General features: G+C 49.5%; 1 protein-coding gene across 1 annotated transcript; it reads right to left on the reverse strand.

Annotated features, from left to right (window-relative positions):
• Positions 1-2,880: 2,880 nt before the first annotated feature.
• VAX1 (ventral anterior homeobox 1) lies at positions 2,881-8,726 on the reverse strand. Its single transcript, XM_029610486.1, has 3 exons — positions 8,254-8,726; positions 6,590-6,777; positions 2,881-4,785 (listed from the first exon to the last, which is right to left on the reverse strand). The coding sequence occupies exons 1-3, from the start codon at positions 8,441-8,443 to the stop codon at positions 4,324-4,326; spliced, it is 840 nt and encodes a 279-aa protein (XP_029466346.1). The 5' UTR covers positions 8,444-8,726; the 3' UTR covers positions 2,881-4,323.
• Between the last annotated feature and the right edge of the window lie 8,500 nt (positions 8,727-17,226).

Consider the following 17,226-nt stretch of genomic DNA (forward strand, 5'->3'; position numbering starts at 1 on the left):
GTGCTTTGCAGTTTACAATTTCAGTAATAAGGAGATGGCTGGTCTGATCACGGCGGATTTGGTCTATGATTTTTGTCTTGACAGATTCTTGTTTCGGAAAATTTAGAAGGTTCTGCATGTATTTCATTTAATGTTGTGCGCACAAAACGAAGTGCATAGGTGATAGCACACAGGCAATTAAATGTGCATTAAAAAAACATTTATACATGCTAAAATGAATTTAGTGCTCACTAAATGGGATTTTACCTGCATTAAAAAAATGGGTGGGCGAAAAAATGAAAAGACATAATACAAAATAAAAACCAGAAGCAAACGAAAATCTTTCGGTTGCACACCCAGAACAATTTGTGATCGAAAATCTGGAGCTAAAATTACACTCGGAGCAGGTATGAAATCATTAAAACCATCCCCTCTCTGATTCGGATCAACATCCTATAAATGGTCCCCTCTCTCTTACTCCAGTTACAGTTGTGCAAACTAAACGGGGAGAAAGAGATTTGCGCTAAAGTTACACGGAGAGTTCGGGAGGGAACCGGAATTGGAACTGGGGTACAGCGCAGGGAAATCAAGCCACTTCCCAGATCCTCAGGAAATCCGTGGCAGAGCCGGGATTGGAACTGAGACATAGGGCAGGGAGACCAAGCGACTTCCCAGATCCTCGGGAAATCCGTGGCAGAGCCGGGATTGGAACTGAAACATAGGGCAGGGAGACCAAGCCACTTCCCAGATCCTCGGAAATCCGTGGCAGAGCCGGGATTGGAACTAGAACATAGGGCAGGGAGACCAATCGACTTCCCAGATCCTCGGGAAATCCGTGGCAGAGCCGGGATTGGAACTGAAACATAGGGCAGGGAGACCAAACGACTTCCCAGATCCTCGGGAAATCCGTGGCAGAGCCGGGATTGGAACTGAAACATAGGGCAGGGAGACCAAGCCACTTCCCAGATCCTCGGGAAATCCGTGGCAGAGCCGGGATTGGAACTAGAACATAGGGCAGGGAGACCAATCGACTTCCCAGATCCTCGGGAAATCCGTGGCAGAGTCGGGATTGGAACTGAAACATAGGGCAGGGAGACCAAGCCACTTCCCAGATCCTCGGGAAATCCGTGGCAGAGCCGGGATTGGAACTGAAACATAGGGCAGGGAGACCAAGCCACTTCCCAGATCCTCGGGAAATCCGTGGTAGAGCCGGGATTGGAACTGAAACATAGGGCAGGGAGACCAAGCCACTTCCCAGATCCTCGGGAAATCCGTGGCAGAGCCGGGATTGGAACTGAGACATAGGGCAAGGAGATGAAGTGATTTCTCACATTCCCACAACTGGCAGAGCCTGTTTAAAAATTCTTAATCGCTGCACCACACTTCCTGCAGATGTAATCCAAATGTTAGTCCTGACATTTTAGTCTTGAGCGACCTTTGACACTTGTACTACATTGCAGGAGGTGTCCGAAAATATCGAGTTGACAGCTCCAACACACTGTAAGTGCTTGGTGTCTATCAAAGCTGAAGTTAAAACAACCCAAGCCATAAAAAAAAAAAAAAGAGTTCCGCGCCAAACTGCTTTTTAACGCGTAAGTAAGTAACAGGAGGATTAGTTCCGTAAATACGCGTCCACCGAAACGTTTGCAGGCCTGGGAACTGTCTTATGCTTTTCTACCACTCAGGCTGCATCCAGGAGGTCTCTGCTTCCGAAAGTCTGCACAGCAGTTGAAAATAAGTCGATTTGATGTTTAAAATATGTTTAACAAATCAAAAATAATGGTTGAAGTGGTCTATATTCATACGTGAATCAATAAAGCCATCACGTTTTGTAGGCCCCTTACTCATAGAGTCAGTGATACCCAGCAGACTCTAAAGTGGTGTAGGGTCACATTATTTTATTAAATTTACTTTTATATATTTTTTTGTATATTTTTTATATATATATTTTTCTCAAATTGATAAAATCAATATCCAAAAGTGCTGTCGAACTCCAGACTCTAGCCTCAATTTTGACAACTAACACACCATGTTCTAAAGTTGTGTTAGTTGTCAAAATTGACGCTAGAGTCTGGAGTTCGTCAGCACTTTTGGATATTGATTTTTATCAATTTGAGAAAAATATATATAAAAAAATATACAAAAAAATATATAAAAGTAAATTTAATAAAGTAATGTGACCCTACACCACTTTAGAGTCTGCTGGGTATCACTGACTCTATGAGTAAGGGGCCTACAAACGTGATGGCTTTATTGATTCACGTATGAATATAGACCACTTCAACCATTATGTTTGATTTGTTGGACACAAGCAAGGTTACTGGAATACCCTTGTGTGTTTGTGGGTGTTGTTTGTGATTAAAATATGTTTAAGACAGAAAGAAAAGGACCTGTCTATACTGTAGAGGTCTTTGTTTCTCTCAGCACCTGAGCACTAAAAATTCAAATAAGCCAAATTTTATAAGAAAACGAGAGCGCAGGGGCGTTTCTGGCCGTTCCGCTCCCTCCGTGCGATTCGGAGCGAAACGAACTTGTTTCGGGACGGAAGAAGGCTTTCTGGGTCTCTTTTGGAAAGTTAGCTGACACTGCACAGGCTCCCTTCCCGGGGGGAGGAATTCTCGATGGCCCGAATTCACTCCGGGAAGGAGGCGGCTCCGCTGCCCTGAAACGCAACCAGAAGAAAACGATTTCGTCTCTGTCGTTGTGCGCGTAGGGTTTAGAAGAGGCATCTGTTTCCGGTCTGAAACCGGCCCGGCCCGGCTGGAAAATGCCTTCCCTTTGTTTCCTTGCTGGGGACTGGGAGTTGAACGACGAGCGATCGGGCAAACTCTAAAGTTGGGACGCGTGCAAAACCCCCCCCCCCCCTGCCGTCAGACCCCCACAGACAAACACGAAACGACACAAATAACGCTGCATGTACAATGCTGGCAAAAGGAAGACTTGAAGCGCCTCTTCTGTTTACCTCGGTTTTTATTAAATTATAGGTACTTTATGGGGAGGGGGTGGGGGCTATTGAGAGAAACCCAACTCGTTCGTTATAGTTCCTCGTTTAATGCAAAACGAAACAAGTCAGTTTTCCGTCACAATCGGTGCCAGCGTTTTTCTTCTCCCCCCCTCCCGGTCGGACTCTTACATGAGGTTCATTTCATCTTGGCCCCGAGTTTCACACTGCAGAGGTGCGACCCTGAGAGACAGAGACGCCCCCCCCCCCCCTACTTTTGGCTTTCCCGAGTCCGGTTCCTGCCCTGTTTAAAGCGGGTGCGCACAGTTTCGCGCCATGCTGAAACCCTCCCTTCGCGCTGCCCTTTGCCTATTAAAACCTATCACACTTTCCGTTCTAACTCACCTCGCCCCCGGATATGTTTCATCGCTTGTTTGTATGACTATCGAGGCAGGCTGCGGGTGAGGGTCCTGGTTGCGTCCCGAACCGGGCCGGCTTCCGGGAGAACCGCCACGAATGTGCATGAAGGGGGATCTGCAAACCCAGCTGTCCGGGGACCCCCGACCTCTTCGGGGTCCCTCCTGGACAGTGCTGAGATGCCCTGATCTGGGGCCCTACATTGGCACTAGGATGCCAGTCCCGGGTTTTCCGAGGGGGTTGCGGATGGGGGGGGGGGGTTATCAGTGGACAATGCCAGGCCCGGGCCGGAGCTGGGGGGCCAGTGGTGGGCAGGGGAGCAGACGGCCAGTGCCTCTGTCCGAAAAAAAAATTCAAGACAAAAGAAGGCATGAGGTTTAAAATGTAAAATAAATGCTCACAGCAAGGTAATAAAATAAGCACAAACCAGCAGCAGAAAGTGCCTTGCCCTTTGCAATATTAAATAGAAAATGTGCTCTGGAGAAAAAAAAATGAGGTTTGGGTTAAAGGGACAAGCGCAGGAACCTAGAAACCCTTCATTAAAAAAAAACAAACCCAAACTGAAATTGGGAAAATATTTTTTTTAAAGTGTGAAAATCCGATGTCTGCCTTGCTAAATATGAAACCCCAAACTGCCTTCAATTTGTAAACTTGGGAGCCGAGAGCTCCGGGCCCAGAACCGACCTTCCCCCGCCCCGCCTGGATCTAAGGGGCCAGCGTCCCATTTCTCTCTCCAATGCCCCTCCCCCAAGAGTCAGGAAAAGATTTCGGTCACTCCCCGAGGAGAAGGAACTCACCCGACCTGCCCTCCTTCATCTAGAGCCCGTTCCAGAAGAAGGGTCTGCAGGGGCCTTGCAAGCTACCGCCATCGAGTTCCATAAATATAAGCCCGACCTGGGTGACAGTGCGATATATTACACCCCCCCCCCCCCCCCACACATCTGGATGGACTCCTGGAGATATAAATAGTAAGAGGATCCTAAGAGTCAGTCCCGGGCCTTCTTCTCCAGGCCTTCCTTGCTGCCGCTCCGGCAGTAGGGCTCGAAGGCCGAGGAGCTCAGGTAGCGGGCGGACAGTTCTTCCAGGTTCCCTGCCAGGGAGCCGGCCATGCCCAGGGGGGCGGAGGAGAGGCGGCTGGCCACCGTGCCCAGCAGCGAGGGCACCGGCAGGCCGAAGAGGCCGTGGCCCGGGCTGGCGGCGCGCAGTCCTGCGGAGGTGGGGCCGGCGGCCGGGCTGCCGGAGGGCCCCCTCAGGGCCGAGGCCAGGGCGCTGGTGGCGCAGGAGGGCAGCAGGCCGGGCAGGCCCGGGGGGGAGAGCAGGCGCCCCTGCTCCAGGAGGCGGAGGACGCTGCAGGTGGCCGCCGTCTCGGACACCACGGAGCGCAGCTCCGAGTCCTTGCCCTGGTCCTTCTTCTGCTTCGTCCTGCGGTTCTGGAACCAGACCTTGACCTGCAAAGGAGAGAAGAGGAAGGGTGAGCCCCAAGCCCCGCCAATCAAGCGCAGGAAAAAAAAAAGCCCTGAAATCGGCGCCTCCCTTCCCTTAACCGGCGGCGTCCCCGTCCAATTTCCAGCGCAGCGCGCCTGGGAAGTTCCTCCTCAGGAAGGGAAATATTTCAGGAGGGTCCTGGTCAGACGCGCAGGGGAGCGCATGCGCTCTTATTTCGGGTTGGGTTTTTTTTTTGGTTTTGCTACAATTTGGGATTTCTCTTTTTGGACCTAGTTCCATTTCAAGGTGCCGCCGTCTCGGGGTTTTCCTTCCTTCTCCAGCCCCTGCAGTCACCGAATCATCTTAAGTGGAGGAGGAGAGGATGGCCCCGCGCGGAGCCCTCGCCCCTGGCCCCCCGCACCCTCCGTTTCCCCTTGCAAAAACGTGAATGAGACGGGAAACCGCAGCCCGGTTCGGGGCGCAGCCCGGCTCTCGGGGGCGGGGGAGGGGGGGTGCACGGAGCACTCCCGGGAGCCGCTTCAGACGCAATCAGCAGGAAAGGGGAATTCGCTGTAAAGCCCGGGGGCCACCGGAGCCCTCGCCCCATAGAATTTTGGCGGAGTTTATCCCCCACCCGCGACAGAAACACGGACAGCAGGAGCCCCCACTCCTCCCCGGGCACCAGGTCAGGACACCCGCAAAGTTTTGGGGTTTTTTTTTTGCTGCTGTTGCTGCTTACAAAATGGGACATCATTATCCCCCAATTGTACCCCAAGACCGGATAGAAAAATAAAAAAGGATAAATTAATCGAGCCTGACAAATACTGCGCGCGTCGCTCAGCAGCCGCGCAGCTACAACTTAATGCCCCGAATTCATGCAAAGCTAACCCGAACTCCAGGCACTGGGGGAAAAATATGAGGAAGTAATCCCAAGGCCTTCTACCCTTTATTTTCCATTTCCAAATTCCGGCTTCTATTCTAGACTGTGTTATTGATTGAGGTGAGGAAGTTAAATTAAAAGCACCCCCTTTTCCTTTCTACCTGCGGCATTAAAACGGTTCCACGTTTGACTTTTCAGTACCAAGAGACCAGAATTAGGAAGGGCAGGTAGGGAGCGGGGGGGAACGATTGTTCCTTGCCCGCGGGAGGCTCTTCCCGGTGGTCCTGGCCACTTCTTCGGGAGGGAGGGCCCTGCAGGTCCTGGGGAGAGAGACTGCGGCCACCTTCACAAAGCCTTGGCCCGTTGCTGGCTTCCACTTCCTGGCTGCCTGTGGGGTCGGGGGAGCCCGGGAGAGCGCGCGGCGCCGCGCGCTCTCCCGGGCTCGCGGTGCAATGTCTGCCTTTCGTGCATGGCATTTTGCGGCACCCAGCGCTATTCTCTCTTTCTTTCTGCGGGTGCCTTGCTTTTCCGCCCCTGGGCCTGCAGGGCGCATCTGGCCCCCGGGCCTGCTGTTGCTTTCCTGGGCACGGATTTTCCGCAGCTTCCTCTCTAGCTTTGGGCTCTCTCGCTGGATGCGTGGGACCGGCTGATTCCGCGCCTTCTTTACGGGCGGCTTTGCCAGTATCTCTGCCGGGCTTCCCCCTCGGTTTAGTAATTGGTTCCCGATCCCAGGGGTAATGCGGGGCCTGGAGGCGCCCGTGTGGCCCTCGGTGTCTCCGTTTGTGACTGCACGACTTCGGTTGATTCATATTTCTTGCAATTATGGAAGCAAAACCTTACGACCAAGAAAGATCCCGCTTCACTTTTCTCATTAGCTATGTTCCCTTTTTTTTTTTCTTTTTTCTTAAAGAGATCTGTTCCTGCTTTGAGTGCAAAGCCCCATTTACCTGCGTTTCGGAGAGATTGAGCTGCCGGGCCAGCTCCGTCCTCTCTCTCCCCACCACGTACTGGCACCGCTGGAACTCCATCTCCAGCCTGTACAGCTGCTCGGCCGTGAAGGAGGTCCGGGTCCTCTTGGGCCGGTCCAGGTCCAGTCCCTTGGGCAGAATAATCTCGCGGATGGAGCCTTTGGCATCTGGTAAAAACGAGAAGGGATTGAAAGGCAGGGCCGGGCCGGGCGGGCTTCCAACCTCTCCCCCCGGTCCGGCTTCTAGCAACCTCCCGGGCCCATTTAATATACAAAGATTAAATGCACGCCGAGCTTCTCCCCCCCCCCCCCCATCCTCTCTCGAAGTCCCCCACACACAATTTGTTTACAAACAATTCGTTGTGAGTGAATTTGCACCTGGAACCCTGGAACTCCATGTTGTTGTTGTTGTTGTTTTTCCCCCCCCTAGCAGCCTTCCGCCTGACTCCTATCATTTCTTTCGGATTGCCACCGGTCGCTCAAACATTTCTGGGACTTGCTACACCTTATTAGACTTAATCCTGACTAAAGATCTGCCATATTTTTGTAGAATGATTTGCAAACGTAAATCTGGTATCTCCGCAAGAACAAAGACCGCGGGGCTGTCTCGATTGCTCTAGCCCTATATTTGTTATCCTCAGCAGGAAATGTTATATGAACTCTCGAAATATAGCTACACGTTTAGCATCAGGGATATCTAAAGCAGTCCGTATTATTTCTCCCCTTTTGGGCTGCGCTTTGTGAATCCCGGTAAATCTTGTTATTCCGAGCCGAGCTCTCTCAGGTCGAAGGATCACGGACTGTTTACCAGGCCGGCTTCGCTCTAATTTTATAATTTCTATTTACATCTTTAATCAGAATTATGGACTTCATTTTCATAAGAATTTAGAAGAAGGCAGTAAACCATTTAAACCATTCACATGCTCGGTTTTCTCCAAAGTGCATTTCTCTATTGAAAAAAATTCAAATAATACAATTAAATGAGGTTTAACCATTCTTTCGGGCCTTTTTACATTTATTTCCTATGGTTTTTTTTATTATTTTGTTTGTAATAATTCGGATTAATGTAAGCGGCACATCCAATCTTTCATTCTGGTCTTCATTTCCCTGGGAATTTTTTACATTTATCCCCGGAGCCTTGCTTTAAATGCACAGCTAAATCCCTACTTTCAGTCTTTAAAATAACGAACCGTCACCAACTTAAACCTGAAAGAAAAATGCACCGATCCGAAATAAGAAAAGCGAAAGGTCGTTTCGGTGGGGTTCACTTTCGGACCGGGCACCGTCCTCCGCCGTTTCCCCCCGCTATTCAGCTCTCGTGGGAGTCTGCAAAGTGTACGAAAATGTCCCGCCGCAGCCCCAGCGTTATGGGGAAAGTCCCCCCCGGTTGTATCAATAAACCGCACGACGACGCCGGGCACAACTGCAAACAGATGCAAGAAGCCAACTTTTTATGCCCGCGCGACCCGAGGCACCGGAGCCAGCCCGAGTGGGGTCCCTCCGCCAAAAGCCTCGGGGTGCAGTTTTGGGACGGAAATTCGGGGTCCCCCTCCCCTGTAAAAGCCGAATCGCCGGACACCCCCGAAAACAAGTGAAAATGCCCAGAGCTCCCCAACTTTGGGGGGGGGGGGGGGGATCTCCTACCTCTGACCAGGATCCTCCGGCAGTAGTCCGGGTCGGAGGAGAAGGAGTCCCTCTTGGCACAGTCCTCGGCGGAGTCCGCGCCCGCGGCTTCGCTCCTCTCCTTCCTGTCCGGGTGCAGGCTCCTCGGGAGCCGGGCAGCCTCCGCGTCCGAGTCGCATCGCACCTCCATTTTGTCGGCTCTCTCAAACATAAGAGCGCAAGGGACGGATAGCCCTGGACGGAGAAGGGGCAGATGTCCGGGGAGGGGGGAATTCGCTATCTATTTCGGGGGGGGGGTTTGGCTCTGTTTTAGGGGGCTATGGCACTCCCCCCCCAGCAGCCGATCTGGAAGTCCCTTCGTCTGCTCCTCTGGCCCGCAGGAGAGTGCCAGTGGGGCTCCCTGACGGTGCCACTGGAAAGCTGCTTTAATGCGCGCCTTATTAGCCAGACCCGCGGTGCTTGCACACACACACACACACGCGCGCAGGGACGCGCACTCGCCGCCTCGATTGATTACGCGTAATTTTGCAGCCTCCGCGTTTGGTTTACCCTCATGAATACACTAAATTGTTTGGGATAATATATCAGATGGCAAATGGATGGTTTCTGTGCTTGTCCCCAATCAAGCGGAGTTTAGCCCACTGAATAAAGCTGAAATGATTGGTTTGGCTCGCGGGAAACGCACAATCAAAAGAGGAAGAGTTCCAGAGGAAAAAAAAAAACAAAAAACCCCCAAACAAAAAATGCACAAAAAAAAAAAGCCCCAAACTTTTTTTTTCCCCTGTAATTTTTATGCTAAGTTTCATCCTAATTTGTTAACAGCATCAGCAATGATTATTAATATCTCTTCTTCTTCTTCTGCCCGCCTCCCTCCGACTGGCCTTTGACCTCAGGTGTCCGGATTATTCTCAGCTCTGCCTAAACTGCTCCTTCACCCAGGCATCCTTGAAAGGCAGGGCCGGAGAGCCAGCAGGAGCCTCTGGACGAGCTAGGGAGTTTGGATTATCTTTTTTTTTTGTTGTTGTTTCTTTTTTTTTTTTTTTATCTTTTTTACCGCAGCCCCTTCGCCACGGCCGTGTCAGGCGCCTGCCTCTTCCCGAAGTCCCGGATCCGGGCTCGGACTGTTCTTCCGCTCCTCCTCATCGCACGCCGAGGCTCCAGACCCCGTGAAGCCCAACCTTCAGCTTAGAGGCGGCTGAGGAAGAGAGAGAGAGAGAGACCGAGGCGTGCAATTCACAGCTCACGGCTGGCAGGATCTGCTAGAAGAAAAAAGGGAAAAAAAAAAAAAAAAAAGAGAGAGAAAAGTTTTTTTCCCTCGCCTATTTCATTGTGGCTGCAACAATGTCCCTGAGAACAGCAACAGGCAGTAATCCAATAAGGCCATTGATTAGGGGGACAATGATTCAATTGAAGGCAATGGCCTTGCGCGGAGAAGCCTTCTCCGGTCTCCTCGTCACCTTGCCAGGGGCAGGAGCCCTCTTCACGCGGCTCTCCTCATTCACTCCTTTATGGGAAACCTAGAGCCGAGGCAGTGAAAGATGGTAATTATCTAATTGGACTATTAACAAACAATTCTCCGAGTGTGGCTGTCTGCTAGTGCGGCTCGGGCGGGGGGGGGGGGGGTGAAAGGACACAGGTTACACGGGCCCCCCTTGTCACAAAAGACTTCAGGGGCCGGGGAGGAGAGGGGAGAGAGAGAGAGAGAGAGAGAGGTGTTTTTCTCAGAAAAAAAAAAAAATAAATGTTCACATAAACCGGATGGGGGAAAGTGGGAGAGAGAGGGCTTCTCAGACTTAAAAAATAAATCTAGCCTTGTTCTGATGCTAATGAAGTTGATAGGAGGTGTCAGCAGCATTCATGTACGCAGCGCTGTACATTCACAACTCTGGAGCCCGCTGCTCCTTACCTTGTAGGACTTATGTTCAATTCAGCTATATATTATATAATATATAATTGCAGGCAACAGCTGAGCCAACACAAATCCCTGCCAGATTATAACTAAAATATCTTAGGACTTGGTTGACGCCTACTCTTCAATGCTTATTTCCATTTATAAATCGTAGCTAATACAAGGAGAGAGCTGGCGAGGGTAGGGGGAGACAGCCGAGGCTCGATACTTCCCGTGCTTCCCTCTTCCTGTTGTTTAAACCTCCCGTGTTTGTGATGATTTGTGCAAACAGGTTATAAACACAGCCTACCCCTGACTTGTCTGAGATAATATAAAAATCGAGCAACAATTGTCATTATTCCTTTCACTTCCAGAAACAAATGAATGCTTCCAAATTTAGAGAAATGGCCTTTTTTTATTTTCCTCCTTGGCATGGAGGAGTAGCTTGGTGGTTAGAGCAGCAAACCACGAACCAGGAAGCTAGGGTTCAAATCCCACTAGGGCTCCTTATGACCTTGTGCAAATCACCTTCACCCTCCATCCTCTTAGAACTGAGCCCTCTGGGAGAGGGAAATACATATTTAGGCCCCAAAAAATGTAATTGAAGTGCTGAGCAGCACAAGCAGGTGTACAGCAGAATTTAACAAACACAGTAACATTCAGTACAAATGCAGTGAACATATTTTCAGAATTGAAGAAGATAGGAGCCCACTCACAGTCCTTGGGCAAGACACTTCACTGGCCTCCATTGCCTTAGGTTTATAGTCTGCCTCAGGGATGAGGACAGGGAACTACCCACAGTACCTGAATGTAATCCACTGCTCTCTCTCTATATATATCAACTAGCTCAGAGGCCCTATTCAGGCCAGGGATGGGATTTGTGACAGACCCTTTTCTAACACTGCAGTAATCAAAGCGGTCTGATTGTTAATCTTGTTTTATAGTTCTGGGCTCCCTTTTCTTTGAGGCCTGGGTTAACTGCGCCTGTTGCTAGCAGTCCTAGCGGGGATGGGGATGCTGCAGGTCTACACTGGAAGGGGAATGGGCAGACCACATGGTCCAACAAGCTTTTTGAGCCATCATATTCTCAGTTTCTAATTATTTCTCTTTTGCAGTGTGCGTCCTGCTCTGGAACGCACCTCTTTGCATTGTTAATAGTGCTGGGGCTCCGTGCTCGAAAGGTCACAACCAAATTCCATCAGCGTCCAGCCATATAGATAGATAGGAAGTCATGGATCCAACAAGCTCGAAGTTCAAAGGCAGAGCATGGGAAGAGTGGTGACTGAGTCCAAAGCTAGGTGCAGCCCCAGCTATGCCCTAGGTACAGTGATCATTTCATCCATATTAATTATCAATGACAGATATTTTCAGGTACAAATTAAAGACGCTATATCAAAAAAAAATAAACCTTCAAACAGGAGTACCCCAAGGATCGGCCCGTTGTGACGGTAGCCTCCAAACGACGGTATAGAAAAGATTTAAAATAAATGAATACATAAATAAATAAATAAATAATTCTTAACTACATCCTGACTCCATCCTTGGGTGTTTCTGAGATAAAATAGCTCCGACAGTAGTATTGGAGGCATCAACCTTCACCAGCTATTGTGATGGGTCCAGGCGTAAAAGTGAGAACAGGCATTAAGGCATCCTTAAGAGCATCAACACGTAAAAACTGACACAGAGACCCTCATAAAACACTACTGGGCTCCTCACTTTGAGATAAGGACCAGAGTTTGTGAATTCTTTGACTAAGGTCTGACACTTTCTGAAGAGTCCAGACTTTGGCTCAGGTTGACAAAACCATTGCCTATTCTTGCACAAAGGGAATATATAAATAAACTTGCAAAACTATGAGTCCATTTGAGCGAAAGGTCGAACATCAGTGAAAAAAAAAAAATCAGACTCCGACCCTGAAATGAGGAAGTAAGTTCTCAGGAATCAAAATGCAGGTTCATAGTGCTGAGATTTCATCAATAGTAAATCACTGGGAGTGAGGTGAGGTGGGACTGGAGGTTAGCAGAGAATGTTAGAGAACCATGGAAACTACAGATGGGAGTTCCAATCTAGGAAAAACTATTTCATAAATATTTCTTCTTGGCTAAACTCTGCAGTCATCTGCATTAAAGTTATTTACCACTTCAAAAGGTCATGACTCAGAGTAAAGATCATTAACTTATATGTTCTTGTGACCACTAGATATAAGCCAAATAATTAAGAGAGTGCCAATTGGCAAAAATTCTTTAAAAAAGTAAATAACCAATTTACATGGGGAGAGGGAGAGAGAGTAACACCCATAGTATATCAACTATTTATACCACTAGGAGGGCCAGCTAGTAACTCAAGGTGAGGTTTTGGTGGTGATCTAGGGTTTTGGGACCAGGTTTACATGCACGGTGAGACGTATGAACAGCACAGTACACATCAGTGAAGATTTGACTTGATTTAGAGTGAGAAAAGTCACACAAAGATGATATTTCTACAATGTTCTCTCACCCTAGCTTGATGCATTCTCTACCAGGGTACTATCAAGCTAGGGTGCCTTTTGAAAGTTAAATGCTAGAGTAGTAGTTTTCCTTAATGTCGTCCTCCAGTTATTAAGTCAAATTTGATCATGTTATGATTACTGTTGCCAAGCGACCCCACTACCATTAAACTCTCACGTCAAATTCTGCGTTCTACTAAGAATTAGGTCTAAAATAGCTCTCCCTCTCATTGGTTCCTGGTCCAGCTGCTCCATGAAACAGTTATTTATGTAATCTACATACATCACATTCCTAGCATGTGACATTTACCCAGTTGAAATCTCCCATTATTACTCTGTTGCCAAATTTGTTAGCTTCCCTAATTTCTGTTAGCATTTCATCATTCATCTGCCTATTTGGCCAGGTGGATGGCAGTATACCCCCACCGCTATACTCTTCCCCATCCCAAATGGAATTTCTACCCATAAAGATTCCACAGTGCATTTAGTCTCCTGCAGGATCTTTATCCTGTTTGATTATGTCATCTCTAACATATAGTATACCCCCCACCCCACCAAGGGGATCCACCCTTTCATTGCGATATAATTTGTACCCTGGTATCACACTGTCCAAATGGTTATCCTCCTTCTACCATATCTCAGAGATGCCTACTTCTTCATTCCGTGCTATATATTCTAATTCTCGCATCTTACTTTTTAGATTTATGGCACTTGTATACAGACATTTCATGGTGTGTTTTTCCTTGTATATACAATTTTCTTAGCAGCTGACAGGGATAATTTTGAATCTTTTAATCTGCTCCTTACTTAAAGGCACTGGCTATTGCCTTTATTGGAACCTCTCTATCAGGATGCTCTAACTCCCCAGTTTTCTTAGTATTCCTTGAAGATACCTCCCTCTAAACCATGCACCGCTGAGCGACTATAAGCTTTACCCCATAGTCTAGTTTATACGCTGCTCTATCTTCTTTTTAAATGTTAGTGCCAACATCCTGATTCCACCCTGGCTAAGGAGGAGCCCATCCTTTCAGAATAAGCTCCCTCTTCCCCAAAATGTTGCCCAGTTCCTAACAAAACTAAAACCCTCTTCCCTGACCATCCTCTAATCCATGCATTGGAGCTCTGCCTGCCTCTGGGATCCTGTGCATGGATCAGGGAGCATCTCTCAGACTGCTACCCTGGAGGTTCTGGATTTAAACTTTCTACTGTTGCATTTCGTGGCTTGTGGGGAAACTCCATGAGTCACGCTACTTACCCCCATGACGCTGGCGCGGCACACGTGTACCAACACTCAGATTCTTAACGGGCCTGTGGTGGGAAAAGCCCCACGTGCTCTTACATGGCATCAGCCCCTCTCCCTTTATAAGGTTGGCCCTGATGCCCTTCCAATGCCTCAGCAACAGGTCCAGCTACTCTGTAATGCATGTTGCCAGCCTGATTCTGCCTTTTCTGCTCCACCTGATCCTGCCTCGTTCGCCCAGCTTATTCCTGCCTCCTCAGCCCTGTTTGATCCATTCCTGCTCTGCTTCCCGCTCTCCTAGTGCCTCAGACGGATACCTGACACTGACCTCTGCTTGGCCACCTCATCTCACCTGAGAACCTCCTGCCTTCTCCTCCTGCCTGGACTCCGACTTGTCAGCTGCCTGCTTTGACTCTAGCCTGGCCCTGACTCCGCTACTTTACCTGCTCCCAGAGACTCTCACCTAACTCCTGTCAGCCCCAGCACCCAAAGGCTGAATGGAGAACGGGGAGCTGGTAAAGGCGAAGCCTCACTCTGGTCTCTGCCACACCAGGGTCCGCCTACTGGCAGTGAGAACCTGCAGGGCCCCTCCCTGCAGGCTGAGTCATATCACCCCAGTCCAAGGGTCCACAGGCTCAACATCTACCTAATAGCCTAAATTCGACATTCAAAACCTCCCTCCCACACCTTCCTGTTGTTGGTTCCCACATATACCACAACAGCTGGCTCCTCCCCAGCACGGTCTACAACCCTATCTAGGTACCATATGAGATCCATCACCTTCACACCAGGCAGGGAAGTTTCCAAGCAATCCGCATGCCTACCAGCCGCTCAGCTATCTACATTCCTAGTGATCAAATCACCACCTAATCTTCCCCCACCAGCTTTGGTACAAGAGGATGCAGTGCAGCATCACCTGGAGAGCAGGTCTTAGCTACAGGATCACTTCCTATCACACCAAGGTGATGGTCTCCTGGCAGGTGAGATTGCTCCTTCAAGGCAGCACAGAGACTGCCAGACTGAAGGTGAAACTTGCTACCATGCCCCTGAAGGTCTCCTCTGTACATCTCTCTGTCTGCCTCAGCTCCTCCAGGTCTGCCACTCTAGCCTCCAGAGGTCGGACCCTTTCACTGAGAGCCGGCTGCTGGATTGCTGTCTGCATCTTAATACTGTTGCATTCATACTTAATTAAGGTTGCTAAGGGAGTAGGGATGCTTAAGCTAAAGTCCTTTACATTTATTTGGTGTATTTTATGTTAATTTGACAATGACCAGCAAGGGCACAGTAGTTAATCTAATGATCAGGGCTGGGTCACTGCCTTGTTTTATCTAAATCCCTGATTAACATAGTAATAGTAATGATGGAAGAAAAAGGCCAAATGGCCCATCCAGTCTGCCCAGTAAGTTTCTTATGGGGACAGGTTACCTCCATGATTTTGTTAAGGGAAGTAACTCTAATGAATCAAACTGCCTAGTGCTGATCCATTTAACTGCAGCCTTTGGCACAGTTGACCATAGTCTGCTGTGCCACCGGCTGAGAAGCATGGAAGTCGATGGAACAGTACTAAGTTGGTTAACCTCATTCCTTGCAGATAGATCTTTCCAGGTAAAACTAGACAGTCGCATATCCGACACATTCCAGCGCACGACAGGTGTTGCACAGGTTCAGTGCTAATATTTGCGTGCTGCTTTTCTGCAAACCTCTAACAGACCTTCTTTCTATATGCGGATGACCTGCAATTCTATATCCCCCTATCTAATTCATTTGAGAAAGCAGCATCACTCATCTCTGAATATATAAACACAATAAAAGAAAATGTAGCACAACTGAAATTCTCATTCAACCCGAAAACCCCCCAAAATAATTTGGTTGAGCTGAAATCCAACAAAATCTATTTTATCAGGTATTGATCTTGGAAATCACCAATTAATCCCAGCAACTCAAGTAAGAGATCTAGGAGTCCAGATCGATGAAAATTTAACTATGAAAGCTCACATTAGCAAACTAATCAAATCTGGTTTCTACAAACTCTTTGAAACCCCTACTAAGCACTACAGATTTCAGAATGGTATTGCAGTCCCTAATATTCTCAAACCTGGATTATTGCAATTCCCTGTTGCGCATCCCGGCCACGTGGGTGCCGCCACGTGGGTGCCGGCTCTCCTCGCGCTGCCCTCAACTAGCACCGGTCTCGCCGCTGCTGCCAGCTCCCTCCATCCCCGTCGCTCACCACGGCCCTCTCCGGCTTCCTCCACGGCCGCAGGCCTCACAGCGGAGCTCCCATCGGGGCTCTGTGTCTTCGGCCGCCTCGGCCCTGCTCCTAGGTGCGCGCGCGGCCGACGTCCTCAGATTTAAATGACCAAGCGCGGGGAAACCGACGTGGGTGCAGATTGATGACATCAAATGAAAGCCCTGTCCCCAGGACCTCGCCTTGACAATCGGGTCGACTAGTTTGCCTGTTCCTTGTATCTGATCCTTGTTCCAGTGTCTCCTTGTTCCAGTGTCTCTTTGTACCAGCGTCTCCAATGTTCCTGTGTCCTGTGTCCTTCCTGTGTCCTTCCTTACTCAGGTAATACCTTATCGGACTGATCTCTGGTACTGACCTCAGCCTGCCTGACTACTCTCTTCATCTGCTGCCTGGAACTGACCACTGCCTGCCTGACCACTCTTCATCTGCTGCCTGGAACTGACCACTGCCTGCCTGACCACTCTTTCATCTGCTGCCTGGAACTGACCACTGTGCCACTGCCTGCCTGACCATTCTCTTCATCTGCTGCCTGGACACCACTGCCACTGCCTGCCTGACCATCCTCTTCATCTGCTGCCTGGAACTGACCACTGCCTGCCTGACCATTCTCTTCATCTGCTGCCTGGGACTGACCACTGCCTGCCTGACCACTCTTTTCATCTGCTGCCGGAACTGACCCTCGCTTGCTTTGACTACGCTCGGACTGACCTTGGTATTGACCCCTGCTTTGGCTGACCACTTCTGGACGGATACTCTGGCTTTGACCCTTGCACTTCACTCTGACACTCTCTTCTGGCCTACCGTGACTACCAGACCAACCTGCTTGGATTCAACCCGCGGTCTTCACCAGACTAGACCCGCAGGCTCTGCCTGCCTCGCCTGGCGAACCTTCCTGAACTGTTACCTCCCTGAGGTCTCCGGAGCTTCCAGTTCGGGTCTGATCCATCCTTTCAGCATCAGCCACGCACCCTTGCTCGTGGTGGGCACACTCCTCCGCTACCTCTCTGGGAGACCATTTGAGGCCCAACTAAGTCTAGGTGGTCTGGTACCCAAGGGCTTAACCTGCGGAAACCCTGGACTGTTATTGGCGAAGCTCCAGCCAGCCTATGTCTCCTCGTGTGCCGCCTCCTGGT

This window comes from Rhinatrema bivittatum, chromosome 7, assembly GCF_901001135.1.
Source record: "Rhinatrema bivittatum chromosome 7, aRhiBiv1.1, whole genome shotgun sequence".
In the NCBI taxonomy this organism is placed as follows: Eukaryota; Metazoa; Chordata; class Amphibia; order Gymnophiona; family Rhinatrematidae; genus Rhinatrema; species Rhinatrema bivittatum.